Source organism: Mustela nivalis (genome assembly GCF_964662115.1).
Source record: "Mustela nivalis genome assembly, chromosome: 1".
In the NCBI taxonomy this organism is placed as follows: domain Eukaryota; kingdom Metazoa; phylum Chordata; class Mammalia; order Carnivora; family Mustelidae; genus Mustela; species Mustela nivalis.
Window position 1 is genome coordinate 117,089,596 of NC_139020.1, and position 17,373 is coordinate 117,106,968.

Genomic DNA, 17,373 nt, shown 5'->3' on the forward strand with positions numbered 1-17,373 from the left:
CAGGAAATAGGCCTGTGGGATGGTCTAAGTAATCATCTTTGTAACGCCATCAGACTTATTGGGCTAATTACCTTCTCAATTTAATTTCTGAATCATTCATTCCTCAGAAGCTAGGAATGCTGCTTGATGGCCTCTCCTACAAGGCCTTGCCCCTGTCTGACCCTATTAGCAATCTTGCCCTGTGCCATGAAGCTGGAATGTCACCACTTACATTCTGCAACACTAACCAATCAGTTGTGCCCTACAAGGGCCTCCCTCTTTAATGACCTATTCCATCTCTAAGCCTGCCTGTGTAGCCATGCTGAGTGGAAAGAGTACTTAGATTACTTGTGATGACTTGGCTTAGAGGTCTACAACTATGGCTCTCCAACAAATGTGTTGGCTGCATAGTCCCAGAAACACCAAAAAATAAAGCAACATGTAGCATCTTCAACATCAAATGAGAATGTAGGAAGAGTCTGGAAAATACAATGCCCTTCTATTTCCATCATTACCTTCCAGCTGGCCTTGGATGAATCTGAATTATGTAAATGAATTTTATTAGTGACTTGCTCCTCCCAGAGCCAAGATGCCCAAGCAAGTCCTCATGAATCCATGTAACACTAGAGCAGTACCTGGAGTGCCACACCTCTGGGTCACTCTCTGAGTAAGAGTGCCGCACCAGGGGCGCCTGGGTGGCTCAGTGGGTTAGGCCGCTGCCTTCGGCTCAGGTCATGATCTCGGGGTCCTGGGATCAAGTCCCACATCGGGCTCTCCGCTCAGCAGGGAGCCTGCTTCCCTCTCTCTCTCTCTCTGCCAGCCTCTCTACCTACCTGTGATCTCTCTCTGTCAAATAAATAAATAAAATATTAAAAAAAAAAAAAAAGAGTGCCGCACCAATGAAATCTAAATCCTCCTTTTACATCATCTGTATTTCAGTCCCTACTCCCACCCTAATGGGTACCATAACAACTCAGCAAAACTCAGCACGGCAAAATCTAAAAACTCCAGGCTATGCTTGGGTGTAAGGCCCGTTAAAAGGTCACCACTGAAGGCAACAGAATCCTTACATCCTTACAGATAGAGTGACACTCCTTACTCCACCATCCCAGAAACTCAAGGGCAGATACACAGAGACCCCCTCTCCCATCACTGCTCTTTCTGAATCCTCTAGATTCTCCCGTGGCTATCACTAAGCATGACCACACCCACCCATAGTTGACCTGACTCCATTGTCATGCCACTGGCACCCCGATGGTCACTGTTAAGACTGGATATAGGACCTGCTTGGAGAAAATGCCCTCTAGGGCCTGGAGAAACTTGCAGAGCTGGCAGAAATAGAGTTCATAAGACAGATCTGAGACCCACCTGCCTATCTGCCCTGAACACCCATCCCCTCTCTTGGGATTCTACTATTCACAAAGCCCAACCTAAAGCAGAGTGGGGGCAGAGCCTGAGCAGCTACGTGAATGTGCTGAGGGAGAGAAAGGGGAAGCACATTCAGGTGGCCCAGTATATAGGGGGAGGCTGTGTTAGTGGTCTTCCTTGAGTTAATTGGTTGGCAGAACTACAATCTTATCCTTGCCTTTCCGCTGTACTTTTGGTTTTCTAAACTTGTCTTCCTCTTTGGATTATGAATTTGGAATTGATTTAAAGGGCTCACATCTTCACAAAATCCTTTTTGCTGGCCTCCAACACCTCTCTTTGTATATGAATTTGTGCATACATATGCACACACACCCAAACACCCACATACACACACATTGTCAGATTATGGCCTGCATCTCTTCTTCTCAGGGATTCTCTAATACTGATCCAACTAATTGAGTCCTCTCCATCCCACTCTACCTCCCCAACCCCACCTATTTTCTTTTCTTCCTTTTTTTTTTTTTAAAGATTTTATTCATTTTTTTGACAGACAGAGATCACAAGTAGGCAGAGAAGCAGGCAGAGAGAGAGGAGGAAGCAGGCTCCCTGTTGAGCAGAGAGCCCAATGTGGGGCTTGATCCCCAGAACCCTGGGATCATGACCTGAGCCGAAGGCAGAGGCTTTAACCCACTGAGCCACACAGCCCCCCCCCCACCTATTTTCTTATATGCTCAGTCCCTTGTTGTAGGGGGCATGAACTTTTGTTTTAAGGAATAGTCATTTTTATAGCATGCTTGGGAGTCTAAAACTCAGAAGAAACACATTCACACTGGATCTTGCATCAATATGGAATTCCTAATCATGCAAGCTTTATGATCCTCATATATTCCATTTGTGACAGTCCACTAGTGGAAATCAACAGCAGAGCTTAGATCCTGTACTGACCCCTGTTGCCATGTTCTTGGGGTGCTTAAGCGTATCTCCACGTGTGCTCAGAAGAGGGAGCCAGGCTCCTTCCTTACCCCCATCTCCTCCTTCCCAGGTATATTTTCTTTCCTAATGATGCCTATTTTATGTTGAAGCTAAAATAACTCATCAGTTAGCTTTAATTGAGCATACAGTGATTAAAAAGAAATGGGAGAAGTTCACATGGCTTATAATCTGTATCTAGAATATACTTGAATGTTAATTATTCTATATAATCTACAGAGTGATTCTATTATATTCTATGTTCCTTAAGGATAGGATTATTTCCTTTTTTAAAAATTAGTTTTTTAAAAAGATTTTTATTTATTTGACAGAGATTACAAGTAAGCAGAAAGGCAGGTGGTGGTGGGGAAGCAGGCTCCTTGCTGAGCAGAGAGCCCAATGTGGGGCTCAATCCCAGGACCCTGAGATCATGACCCAAGTCAAAGGCAGAGGCTTAACCCACTGAGCCACCTAAGCACCCCAGGATAGGATTATTTCTAACTCAATTTTGTAGTCTGTTCAGTGGCTCTTACAGAGTCTGGTATATAGTAAGTGCTTAATAAATGCATATAGAATGAGTGGTCTCAATGGCAGTAACTGAAGGAAGATGAAGGAAGGAATACCAATGGGTTGAGGGACAGATGAGGGCAGTTTTAAAAATAAAACTTTTATTTTTTTAAGATTTTATTTATTTGTCAGACAGAGCAAGAGAGAGCACAAGCAGGGGGAGTCATAGGGGGAGAGGGAGAAGCAGGCTTCCCGCGGAGCAAGGAGTCCGACGTGGGACTTGATCCCAGGACCCTGAGACCATGACCTGAGCTGAAGGTAGGGGCTTAACTGACAGAGCCACCCAGGTGCCCTAGAAATAAAACTTAAAACCTTGGACTCCTGGATGATCAAAAACTGCTCCTTGTAACCCATGGGGCACTGTCTATGAGATTCAATGAGACAGCTCACTCTCATTGTGAGGGATCAGTGCAGGACTGGAGAAAATAACCAGAAGACCAAGTACGGGAAGGGAGAATTTTTATTTTTCATGTCCCATGCCCATGACTTAAAAAAAAAAATATTTAAATACCTAAGAATGTGACTCACTGCCATCAGATTTAACAAAACCCACTCTCATTCTGCTGTGTGCTTTAGTGATACAGAAAACTTTCAATTATCCCTGCTAATGGAATGGAAGCAATGGTACATATAATCAAAATGCCATTTCTATTTGCCTTTGGAAGTATGATGTGTGCTTTTCCCCCAGCAGGTCTGCTTTCATAATGATTAGCTCTAGCATAGCCTAATATTAAAGTGAGTTAGCGTTCTCTCTGTATAATATCTGGTAGTAGAAGAGAAGAGATGTGTTTACAGCAGAGGAAACTCATGCAGGGCTTAGTATTTGCCACAGTTAATCGCCCACGTGGATAATCTACTTGCAGCAAGTAGGATTTTAAACAGAGCAAAAGGCAAAAAGCAACTCTATGTCCTGGATTTCAATGACCCAGAGCTGGATGCCCTAGGAGAAAGCCATAGTTAGCGCTATGAAGAGTGTTAAAGGAGAAAGAACACTGGACGAGGCATAAGGCCACTGGGGATCCTTGATGCCCAAGGGAGGCCATATAACCTCTTTGTGTCTCAATTTTCTTACCCATAAAATGTAATAATGACACCTGTTCTACCTAATGAGCTAACTGTGCCAAAAGAGAACAGTGGGCTAAAGGACTTGTAACAGTATTCAATGCTAAGAAAATGCAAAGCACTGATAGACAAGCAATGAAATATCGTTGTTGCTATTTTTCAGGAACTGTCTCTTGCCTGAACTCCTTAGTGTTTAGGGTCTTGGGCTGTGGTTTCCCAAACTTTCCCCAATTATGGTAGTCCCCTTTCTTGAGGATCCTGCTTGTCAAGGATAGTTGCTCTGATAACCTCCATGCACCCCAGTGAATAGACACAGCCTTTCTTGGGTAATAGTTTCATCTTAACTGGGACCTTCCAACTATAATAGATTAACCCAGTGGCTCTCAAAGTATGGTCCCTGGGTGAGTAGCATCAGCATTTCTTGGGAACTTGTTAGAAATGCAAATTCTTGGATCTAACCGCATGTACTGATTCACAAACTCTTGGAGAGGGGCCCAGCCATCTGTCTGAACAAGTCCTCTGGATGAGTCTGATACACACTCAAATTTAAGAACCCCTAGTTTGACCAAAGGAGGAAAAAGCAAGCCAGGAATTGGGCTCTGGGACAGGCCAATGATGAACTTTCACTTTTCTGAGGGAGGCAGGGAAAGGCTTATAGGACTCTTCACATCACACTGCATAGCTGTGTGTGTGTGAGTGTGTGTGAGTGGGGTGTGTGTGTGTGTGCACATGCACATGTAAAATGTTGACCTGGAAAACCATTTTCTCAGATAGGTCCGTCTTTTTCCCAACCACCCTAACAATGCATCCTTTCCTTGGAGACTCCCTTACTTTGCTTTCCTGACTTATTTTCCTTTATAGAACTTACCACCTTCTAATATGCTGTATTACTTGCTTCTCTATTTTGTTTGTTGTCTGTCTCCCTGGGCTAGAATATATGCTCTCCAAGGGCAGTCCATTTTGTTCAGTGTTGTGTCCCCATCTCTGAGAACTGCGCCTAGCAGCATTAGCAGGGACTCAGGAAATATTTGTTGAGCTGATAAACCCAAGAAGGAGGTTTCTCAGGAGCTTAGAAACTATCAGGGTCAGACCAAAACACTGAAACACCAGCAAGCATCCTTACTGGGCAATGTTGCTAGAGCATGGGAATCTTGCCTCTTTGTCCCTTCTTTGGGATCTGCAATAAGTCTACAAACAAGCCTTGGGTACATGCCATCCTTGGGGATTTGGTTCATGATACCGTTTATCATTACAAAATGTGTTATCTGGTTATTTCTAGGGATGGGGAGAGTGTACTGATTGATCAGCATGTTTATCTGCGTGTTTGGGACTGGGGGTAGTTTATGGGCATGCGACAGACTAGAGTGTGACATGGCAGGGAAAACGGCAGTCTAAGAATGAAAACCAGGAGTTCTAGTCCTCTGCCTCTAACTCGCTATGTGGTCCTGGGCAAAGTGCTTAGCATTTCTGGGTCTCATTTCATTTGCTGATCTCAGTGATTTTCAAGGCCCTTTGCAGCAGTTGTTATTATAAATCCATTCCTGTGTTGCTTGATTACAGTAGGTCTCCCCTATTGGCAAGCTCCATGAGAACAGGGTTGAGTCTATATTTGCCCACCTAGTTCATATGCCCAGCACTTGTCGGTACTAGGTGTTTGCTAAGTGAGCCAAACCCTATGAAAGCCAAAGGTGATCTCAGCCTCATCAGCTTGTGCTCTGCACAAATATGTCACAGGGACATGAATGTGGGCTACAAAGACCTGGACTGGAAGAGACCTCCAATCATACAAGGAAGAGCAGGACAGTGGCTGTGACCACCCCCCATTCCCAGGGCAGACAGCAGGTGTACAATTCATTAAGGTGAAGACCATGGCAGTGCACAGGGTAGAGCCCAAGCTGGACACTGCGGCATCAGCCCTGTGGTTTGAAAAAGCATGCATCTGGATGAAGATCAGAGACCTAAATTCACAGAGCCGCTATCTTCCAGCTTTATGACTTTGTACAAGTTATTTACTTCTTTTAGTTTTAACTCTTCATCTAAAAAATGAAAACAGAACTGCCTGCCTCTCAGGATGGCTGTGAAGATTAGAGGAGATGATGTATATCAAGTGCCTTCCCAGCACCTGCATGACAAAGGTGCTCAGTAAACAGAATTCTTCTTGTCTGGTTCTGCCCTTCTGGCTCCTTATGAGGTTTCTAACAACGCTGCCTTCCCCAGAGAACCAGCCTCAGTCAATTACCAGCTCATGGCAGCACCCTGGCCAGTCTGGCTGAAGGGGATCAAGATTGAGATAAACAGTGTTTTTCAAAATATCTGCCTTTGGAGATCTATATTTTCTTCTTTTGCTTACAGTTTGCTTAATGAGATTTTGAGATTCTAACTTGCTATGGCATGAGAGCAAGAGGTGCAATTTTGTAAACAAAATTTAACTACTCATTATCTTTTTTTTTTTTTTTAAGATTTTATTTCTTTGAGAGACAGAGAGAGCACAAGCAGGGGGAGGGGCAAAGACAGAGGGAGAGGGAGAAACAGGCTTCCCGCTGAGCAGGGAGCCCAATGTGAGGCTTGATTCCAGGACCCTGAGACCATGACCTGAACTGAAGGCAGACACTTAACCGTCTGAGCCACCCAGGTACCGCTACGCATTATCTTTTGAATGTGCTGAGAGTTATCACTAAACAGAACACAAATGAACCTTGCTTGTCTCTCTTTTCGGCTGCCTTTGTCTCTCCTTCCACCTTGTTCCTTCCCTGGTGGAGTGAATTATACTCCTGCTCCTGCCCTGCCACCTCCACTCCCTCCCTCACCCCGCCCTCATCCACTACATATGGCCATCTTTATTCTGGAAAACAAATTTTGCTGCTAGGCAACCAGAAAACAAAATTGTTGTGGTTGACATTATTCTTATTAATGACCACAATTGCAGAAGTGCCACCAGCACGGCATGCCATACGTACGCTCCTGCGTCTGTCCCCAGCTAGCCAGGTCTTTCCAGAAAGTGGGATGGGGTGGATTCTTGGTAGGAAATTAAGGGCCTCAGCACTCAGCAGAAAGTATTTATAAATCACTGTATATCACAGCCTGCTTTAGAATCATTTTATTAGAACACATTCAAGAAAGTGACATACGGAAAAAAGACAGCAGCAATTCTCAGTCATGCAAATGCCCATGTTAAGGTTCTCCATTGGATTTAAATTCAAGTACAAAGACAGTCCTTTCCTGAGCCAGGTGCAATTCCAGGGAATGACACTGTGAATCGAGCGCGCGTTTCCTCCACAAAGTTCAGAACACTGAACAAGTCCCATCCTCACAAGACTGTGAGGTACATGGAAGTGTAAACTTTCAGGATCTTAAGGACCCCTTTACCCAGCCCTCCCCCATAACCCAGATGGGGGAAGTGAGCCCAACGTCGGGACCTTTTAGAAATAAGGTTTAGTCTACTGAAAATAAAGCAGTGGGCCTTAAAAAATTAGAAAATGAGTGTATATATATATACATATATATACATATATGTAATGGAACCATCTTTGACTCCTGACTTGGTTTCCAGGAAACTCTGTTAGGGGTTGGGGCTCTCTTGAGTGTCTTGGAAGCTGGAGGACTTTTTAAACTTTTAACTTTTTATTATGAAAAATTGCGAACATATACAAAAGTGGAGAGAATGGTAGAATGAATGGCCATGTCCCCGACCTTCTAGTCTCAACAGTTAACCAACATGGAGCCAGTTTGTTTCCTTTATTTCTTCGCCCACTTTCCACCCACCCTTGACAGGGTAATCTGGAAGCACACAAAGGCTAGGAGGGTGGTCTTTGAACCAGAGACTTCAGGGGTGAGTGAGGTTAGAGGAGCCGGAAAATCCTGACAAAACCTGGGCAGGCTGATGCAGATAGAACATGTGTTGGGGATGTGGTTGGGCCAATGTTTGGGAATAGCTAGAGTCAAGCCTCTTCTTCCCTGCCATAAACTATCCCTTGTTCCTCCTCCCTCTTTCTCAGGATGTGGGGGAGGTAGGTTAGATTAGAACAATGGGTTTTCTAGACTGGGGGCCACTGACAACAGAGATGTTCAATCTGGAGAAAAACTCCAGAGGTAAGTATGTCCCTCTGCTGAATGTGCCCACTCACACTGCAGACCCCCAGGACAGTGAGGGCCTGAGCAGCCTGGTGTTTGGATTGGGAGCCCGGGGAAGTAGCTTGGGTCATGGAGCCTCTCACAGGTCCCTACTGTCCCACCATTTTCAACTTTGGAGGGAAGCTCAGCAACCTTGAATCGCACCCAGTAGAGAAGCAGGGAGCCTGAGGGGCAAGCCCATGGCCCAGATGGGCAGATTTTGCTTGGAACATGTTGCCCTCTGAGCAAAGGCTGTACCCCACACCAGCCCTGCCAGAGCGGTCTCAAGAGAGGTGGGTGATGGGAGTCCAGGTGGGAGGTCCCAACGGCGGCACGGCTAACCCGGTGAGCTGCAGGGACAAGTCCCAGGCTGCGCGCTAAACGTAAGTGGAGAAAGGATCTCCAGGTCCCAGATGCCACCGAGGAGCAAGGTTGCCATCCTGTTAAGAAAAGGGCCGGGGCTCTGTAATTTGCATATGACTTTGCAAAAATCTGCATGAGATCCCGTAGCCCTTTATAGAAAACAGAGTTAAATCATCAGTGCAACCTACTGTATTCCTAGCAACCCAAGGCACAGAGTGTAACCTGGCAAATACACAATCATTTTTTGAGAAGAGGAAATGGAGTGAGCAGAGTGCTGTGTAGGACATTCCTTGGTCTGAAGGTTCAGAAGAAGCCAACCAAGTCCAGGATCCAGATGAGGATCGCTGACTGGCCACTTTCACTAATTTTGTCAGGGCTCCAATCCATATACTTTTCCTTGCAATAGCTCCTGGTTCAGTGGTCCCGCAGTGGTTTCCCCCACACATAAAAGCAGGAGGAGAGCCGGGAAGACTACAAAGAGGGCTGCATTAAATATGAGGTCCTATGAGTGACCCTTAGTGTTTATCTCATACCCTTATTGTTTGTTTCAATTTTTTTAGGATCCCTGTGCCTGCCAGCAAGTCTTACTATGACATTCATTTGGGGGAAAGAAACTGAGAAAAGTTAACCCATTTATGTAGCAGATCTTTGGCAGTAAGTGATTTAAAATTCCTGATTTCAAGTATTTCCAGGGTCCATGACATGTGGTAATCTGCAGTGTTTCCAAGACATGTGGTTGGTTTGTGAGGCTGCAGGGCTGGCTGAGGGAGTGGATTACTGAGTGAGGGAGGGAGCCTGCCAGAGACCCAGCTTCCATATTCTAGTGTGGCCACACACACTCTACTTGGCCACCAGAATGATGGAATGTGTCCTTAACAACAGCCCCCTCAAAGAAAGTCAACTTCTAGTGCTATTAGAGGAGTGAAGTATTTCTAAAGAGCAATGGCTCAACCAAGAGAAAAGTTCAGGATAAATGAAAGAGAGTGATCTCATATTTGACTGTGGCTCAGCTCACGGTGCTAAAGGCTCTGTCATACTTGCCATATAGAAATGAGAAAACAATCTCAACCTTCCTTAGTAAGAACTCCAGCCAGGCAAAAGCTGTTCATTAAAGGAGAGAAAATACTTCAGCATCAAGCTAAAATGGTAGTTACCCTGAGCTGTGAGGAAGATGGGCATAGTCAGAATCCAGAAGGGAGAGGAGATTCTGAAGAAAGCCAGGAGCTATACACACGCATTTGTGAAGTCACTCACGGAAGGTACTGGTGACCACTGAACTCACCGTGGCCAGGGCAAGAGCGTCTTCGGAATTTTGTATCACATCACATTAGTCAGGAAGACAGTGGACACCTGGTTGGCTCACACCATAATCCACTGCCATTACCAGTTTAGTTTACAGATGTGCTATAAGATCTGCAGAATTTATTGCAGTGGCAGAACTTAACAGTTTTATAAATGCTGAATTGGACATTTTGTTCCTTACACAGTTCTTAAAATTCTGAAGAGGGAAACAGTTTTAGAAAATATTTGTATTGTCATTTATTAACATAGCTAATGCTCACCATCATTTTTATTGTTACCATTATTCACAGCTAATATTTGTTGAGCATTTAGCATGCGCCAAACACAAGGCTGGCTGTCTGGCAGGCATCATTTCTTGTAATTTGCACCACAACATTATGGGGTGGGTAATACCATTACCTCCATTTTGCAGACTGAAGCCCTGAGAGGCCCTGCCCAGGATCAAATGACTGGCAGTGAAGGGAGTGAGATCTGTCCTGTGGTTGGTTCGATTCCAAGGCTATCCTTAACCACTGTGCTATGTTGCCTCTTGGAAAGGGGAATCCCTCTCCTAAGCGATATTTATACATTTCTATGTTTGTGGATTTCAAAAGTCTGGCAAAAAATCTCACATATTTTGAGGACCCATCTTATCCTCAAGGACCTAATTAGAAGTGGTTTGGGTCACTTCATTCTACATATTCCTTAGGTTTTGCAGAAAAATGTTTATCCTCTTTTAAGCCTAGGTTGTGATTGTCTCTGTGCACCTGCAAATGTCTGATGGTTTGATATGTGAGATGTCTAAGAAGTAAAGACATGTGGGCAGACTGAACGCTTGTGCTCTAAGAACCTGAGAAAATATAGACACATTAAATATAGGAAGCCATTATTTTATATAGCCCAGTTGGTAACATGAAAGGGTAGTGAACACCAATGCATAGCTCTTAGCTTTAAAAATGACAGCCATTCATAATCTCATTGAGATGATTTTCTAAAAATCTGGCCTAAAGAAAGGATTAGTGGGAAAAGTTTGTGTGTGTGTGTGTGTGTGTAAAAAGGCCATTACATTTTTTTTTTTTTTTTTTGAGATGCAAAAGGTTTCTATTACTTAGAAAATAACTCCCAGCTTGGAATTTGTATATGTTCCATATCCAATCACCATATACCTTGGGTATTTTGATTCAGTAGGCCAGGGTAGGCCGGAAGTTAGCTTTTAGAAATACTTCCCTTATAGTTCTGCGGGTTGCCTGGTTTGGAATCCTTTAGCACAGAGGCCCTCTCTCTGTCCTGATCACTCCATCACTGGAAAACCCCAGTTTTGCAGTGTTTCAACTGCATTTTCACATCTGCCAGCACACACTGTCCAAAAGTACTTGTCTTTGGCATTTTCCAAGAAGGGCAAGAATCAGTGAGATCCACTTCATAGAATGGTGGCTTTTATTAACAAGACCACCCTCATATTCTTTTATTTTAGGTGGGGAGGGATTTCACCCTGTGTGGAGATTTCACCCACCTCCCACTATTCAGGTACAGATCCCTTTGTATGAATACTTTGTATAATAGAATGCAGGCTCCACTCTAATACTAGACATAATAGAAGATTTCTGAGCTATAGAGAGATGTTCTGCAGATCCTGGGTGTATAAGAAACAGCACTGGGCATCTAGTAGTAGAAAAATAGCCACAGATGGGGAACATATTTATATGTTATAGAATTATACCCTTTTTTGATCCATAAAGAATTTGAGGCAACTAGTCTCCATTATATTTTTAAATGCTTCTTCAGTTGACTATATGTTCTGGGTGTTTCTGATGGAGTGGGACACCAGTGAGGCAGGAGTGTGTCCAAATTACTACTCCCTTGGTCAAGACATAATAAAGAGCTTCCTCTATGCTCCTGATTCGGGATCCATGGACCATGGAATGCTCTTGGTATTTTAATTCAGGTGTGTTTCGTTCAGATGATGGAGGACGGGGACAGTAATGATAGGACTTAGAGCATTTGGGCTATAATATTATTTTGTGTGTTTTGGCCTGAATTATCCGATCATTTTCTTCAGTTACCTCATCCAGTGGAAGGCAGTGTGCATAGTGGACATCAGAAAGACTTGGGTTCAAATCTTGGGTCTGCTGCTTTCTGGTTGTGTGATCGTGGGCAAGTTAATGAACCTCTCTGAGTGACATTTTCCTCATCTGCAAAATGAGGACAATGGTACTTACCTTGAAGAACTGTTGTGAAGACCGAATGAAAGGGGAGGCATCGAATGCCAGTCTCCTGTGAGGGGCTCAGCGAGAGCCACGGTTGTTCCTGGCAGTTGCTTACGCTCTGAACGGCTTCCTGGCAGGCAGCCTTTGTGCTTTCCTTGGCCTGCCCAATACATATTCTAGGGATTTCTATGAGAAGGGCTGTGTCTTTCCTGTTAGCTGGGGTGGCAGAAAGTATGGGGTATTATCCTTGATGGGGACTTTCTGTGCTCTGTTTCCAGGATACATAGGAAACTCTGCAAATACTATATTAACTGGTTTAAAAGAGCTTTTCTCCACCCCAAATGTCAGACTAGAGCCTGGACTGGAAATTTCCCTTGATGTAGCCATCAGAATTAAAAATGGAGATAGAGAGGAGTAAAAATGTTGAATCGTGCACACATGAAGGACATAAATACTGTGAAGTGTATCTTTAGTTTAGTTCTTTTTTAAGAACTGATGTGGTGACCTCCTTATGTGTTCTTTCTTACTTGCTACTCTGCCTGAAGGCTCTCCTTTTGGCTTCTGAATGTCTGTTTGTTGCTCCTGCTGACCCCAGGCTTCCTCATCCAGAATTCTGCCAGGAGCTTACAGAGGAGGACTGGGCGGCCTAGCAGCTTGGTGATGAGCGGCAAGGCCTGACACGTGGTACGGAGTGTGCTCCCTCCCAAGTGACAGGCCAGGCACTCCCCACCTCTGGAGGACCACCCCAGTGGAAAAAAAAAATCAGCTACAGAAGGGGAGAGTCCATCTCCCTGTTCTTCCTCTTTCCGTTTCTCCCTCTGCTCAGGGAGTCCTCTGAGAGAACCACAGAACTAGGCAGTATGGGAGAACATCCTCGAAAATATTTGTTTCATGTAATTTTTTTGTTTTGTTTCAAATTCACAAAGGTTAGAAATTTCTTATCAGAAAACATTCCCTCTTCCCTCAGAATGTGGGAGCTGAAGGGAGAGAGGAAGGTGAGGGGTGGGGGAGAGCTGGGTCTTGACCTAATGATGAACCTCCTATTGGAAACCTTGCTATCCATGCAGGTAACCCATTTCCTCCTCGCCTGGATCCCAGCATTCCCATGCTGAGTCACTCTGGAAACCTCCCTCTCTGGAATCCCAGGGTCTTAAAATTGAACTTGAAACATGTCTGTTTTCTGTCTCTCCCTCTGCATATCTCTCCATGGCATCTCTTCATGAACTTGAAAGTATACTTTGACCTTTTCCATACTTTTGTTTGGGGAAAAACCCTGATGAATTTCTTATCTCCATGTCACCCCCAATGGGCCACTCCTTGAATTTTCCTTCTCTTTCCTTTCACCATCCAAGGCTCCCGACCTACACAACCGAACACAGTTCCTCAGCTCACAACCTTGGCCCATCCTACACGTCAGCCCAAATCCACTCTGGTCACTTTCCCTCCTCTTAAGACACCGAGAAGTCAATCCCCCTGTTTCCTACAAGGTACCTGCTTGTCCCCTTGTCCTTGGGTCATGCTGAGGGTGGACCTCAGCAACCATCTAATAATTGTGTTCCTTCCTGTTCTTTAAAAATGACATTGATTAGGGTTTTTTTTTTGTTTTCTTTGTTAATAAAAGTGATTTTCTTGTCATAGAGAATTTGGAAAAAGCCACCACCCAGAAATAACCCTATTTACATTTTGGCTTATTTCCTTCATATATACATACATACACACATATATGTGTACACATATATATGTACATATGCATACATAAGCACAAATAGCCAAACATATATACACATACACATTGCCTTCTTATGTTTAAAATAGAAAAATTAGCCTTTCCTATTTGGAAGGAAAAGGAAGCCTCCCAAGCAGGTGGGAAGGAAAGGAACTGTATACGGTACATAGGCTCTTCACCTGGCCAGCCACAACCAGTGGCCTTTGGAGCCCATGACTAAATAATGATTTACAGCGTCATGGGCCTGGTGGCCTGACGGCCAGGGGATATGTCCAAGAGATCCCTGCCTCCCAAACCACATAGATGGATATTTCTTAGAGAGTGTATGGGAGACACATTCAGAGACACACAACCCATAAATATACAAAAACAGAAGTTATACACATAAAACATTATTTGAACGAGTCTTTTCTGGGCATGTCTGGAATGTCTAACTGTATGTCAGTGCACTGTGGATAACAGGAACTATCACGTGAGCCTTGTCTTCATGGATCTTGGGACTCAGTTGCTGAGATAAAAGCTAACCAACAGGAAACACCAGAGAATGGGAAGAAGATGACATCTCATGAGGTGCTGAGGGAAGGGACTCCAGAAAATCATTCTAATGACAAAAGCTTGTTTCAACAACACTCTTCCTGAGGTCAGAAACATGTCTATCAGTACGTAGAGATAATTTTGGAGATGCATCAATGTCTGTGATAGGTTTGTAGACAAGGGCAATTATTATTTAAAAGATCATTATATTTAGTGAAGATAATCATACAGATAATCTACCAGAAAACATATATTAGGGGAAAGTTTTGCGGACAGCAAGGGAGCCAGAAGAGGGGCAGGACCAAGGGCGGTACTGGGACAGCTGGGAACAGGGGGCTGGATCCCAGCGTGAGGGACAAGGGCTAGAAACACAGATTTCTCAACTCATTGTTCAGAGTGCAATGTTATGCTCAACAAAGTGGCAGATACCAAGTAAAACACATAACTTATGCCCTGAATGTTAAAGCACAGTATTTGACTTGCTTGTGTGAGTGTGGATAGGGCTGGGGGCAATGCTGGTGGCTGAGAGGTATGGTGAGAGAAGTGGGAAACATTTGTATGAAGGAGGTACGAGTCAGGCTGGCAGTGAAGGTTGGGCCAGATGGGCTTATACACCTCAGGAAGCATCACAGGAGATGGGCATAAGCAGGAGCAAACATGATGTGACTGGGGGCATTCAATTACCATTACTGTCCATTATGTACTACATGCTAGTTGCTATAGTAGACAGGAGAGATAGGAGCATCCTGAAGACCAAGATATGATCATCAAAGAACTCACAATGTAACATGGGAGAGAGATATGCAGGCAACCACTGATTTGATAAGTGTTATCAGGTAGAAACATACAAGTTGCCAATATTCACCCATTTTTTTAGACACACAAAAATGGTAGTTTCATCTGATCCAATCGAAAGTAGGTGCATTATAGTATGTAGAACAGATAAAGGTCTCTAAAGGATCAGGTGTCAGAAGGAAAGCAATATAAACATTTTGGAGATGGGCCCAGACATTAACCTTAGTGCATGTGCTACTGACGGCTTTTAAATGATGAGTGAGACACTGAAAGAGAAGCTTTGGGAGGATGAATCCGGTGTCAAGAAAAAAGATAAGATGAGGAAAGAAAAGATGCTGGAGCAAAATCCTAGAAAGCAGGGAGTCCACTTAGAGGATACTGAAAGAATTTCAGCAAAGTGTAACCAAGGCCTGACCGGGTGGTATGACAGAGATTTTGAGGGGCTTGTTCTCAGGACTTGGCAATAGGGTATGAGAGAATTCGGCCCCAAGCAGGGAAGTCAACTGGGTTACTGGTTTGAGAGAAGAAGGAAATCACTTTTTGAGACTGAGAGCGAAGAAAAGCCAGACATCCAACTGGAACCACAGAGGCAACCAGCTGCGAAAACTGTGTCCAGCACTAACCCTGCTCCTTACGTGTGGCCATTTGGTCTTGAAGTTGCTTTTGGTTTTTCTGGTTCCTCAATAGAACTTAGCCTTCATATAGGTGGGGACTGGCCTGTTTTATTTGCCTGATGTGTCTCCAGCCTGGCACAGTGCCTGACACATGGGCAGGGGAGCCACATGAATAAACTCCTAGGAAAACTACCATGAGGAGTAAAGTCACTTTAGAGCTATAATCTTGGCATTTTTGTCAAGAAAATCAGAGCTGAAGGAAGAAAAACTATGGCTGGAGGTGGGGAGGAGGTAGAGAAAGAAGAATCGGGAGTGAAGTTCAAGGGAGCATGAGGTAACAACACGTGTTGGGTGGCAGAGGGACGGGAGCTGATTGACAACGTGCGGGAAAAGAGATGTTGGAGTGATGTACTCGAGTGGGTATAAAGGGTAGATTCAGAAGGCTGTGGATGGGTTAACATGAGACTCTTTCTGAGTCTAGCGAAAGGATGAGAGAGTAAGATGACTGTGTTACATCTAGGTGAAGATAAATTTAACCATGATGAAAACAAAAAACAACCCCCCCCCCAAACCCTTAGTGTTTGTTCTGTACTAATCAATAAATTCTAAAGTCCTTTGAATAGTGTGCAGCATCTGCTGTAATCTGACCCAAGCAAACCTTCTGGAACTTTACAGAACCTTCCAGTCTTATTTTTCACAACCCACCTCACAAACCCAGAACTTCAACCAGGCACATATACTCTGCACAACCCAAACTCATCCTATAGTTCTTTTTCTCCCTTACTGGCTCTTACTGTTTCATCCATGTAGAATGAGCTTCCCCTGCCCCCTCCCCAACACTACCCAGATAAATTCTACCCTCTTTGTAGAGTCTAATGCTGGAACTTCTCCAATCCTCCCAAACTAGGATTTTGATTTTCTTAATTACATTGGTCCCAATTGCTAGATCTCTCTCTTACCCACACTGCCAAACATGTTACCGTATGTTTATTCTTCAGTTATTCCCTTCATAAATATTTACCGAGTCAGTACTTGGCTAGATTTGGTGATGCAGTGGGGATATAAAATAGACATCTCGCTATCCTTGGTCTGGTGGTGGAGGCAATAATATAGCCACACGCATGCTTATGGTTATGGTGTCAGGAACTGAGAAATAATAGTCCAGAGTGTCGTGAAAGATGTGACCTGGGGAAAGGACTTAGGCAGTGGGTCAGGACAGACTAAAATCAGAAAGAAGAGAGGGTGAAAGGGGTGGACTTGGGCATGGGAGGAGACAGAAGCTTCCAGGCAGAGAAAACACAGGCCCTGGGCTGGGAAGAACCCTGGTACATTCAAAAAAGGCCATGCAGGCTGCAAGGCAGGACACCAGAGGAAAATGGCCCCCATGAGGCCAGAGAAGTGGGCCAAGCCCAGATCATGCCATCACATCAGCTGTGTTGAAGATTTTGATATTTATCCTAAGAATGAGGGACGCTAGTGAAGGGCTGGAAGCTGCAAAGCCATGTGGGCAGCTTGCATTTTAAAAAGATCACACTGGCTACAGAATGAAGAAGAGAGTGGAGGGAGATAAGAGTGAATATCCAGGGACCGGCTAGGAGGCTTGGTTCACAGGCCACATGTGAGAGGACAGTGGCTTGCCCTGGAGTGGATTATACAGATGCTCAGTAAATGCCAAGGGAGGGTAGTCATTGGTCTTACTGGAGTAGATCACTAGGACTGAGAAAAGCTGAGTTTCACCTTTACAGATCATTCCACTATAAACCCCAGTCATCACAACCTCAGCTCTTGAGAACCTCTT

General features: G+C 44.3%; 1 protein-coding gene across 21 annotated transcripts in view; it reads right to left on the bottom strand.

Moving 5' to 3' along the window:
- The window catches only part of KALRN (kalirin RhoGEF kinase), a 661,801-nt gene that overhangs the window by 182,344 nt on the left and 462,084 nt on the right, over positions 1-17,373 (bottom strand). For 8 of the 21 annotated variants that reach the window (XM_082700854.1, XM_082700851.1, XM_082700849.1 and 5 more), the window contains exon 34: positions 7,028-8,495. The exons of the other annotated variants lie outside the window; for them this stretch is intronic. In XM_082700854.1, the coding sequence (XP_082556980.1) occupies positions 8,433-8,495 (63 nt within the window). In that variant the 3' untranslated portion in view covers positions 7,028-8,432. Of the gene's footprint in view, positions 1-7,027; positions 8,496-17,373 lie in introns of those variants that run through there. 21 annotated transcript variants of the gene reach the window in all.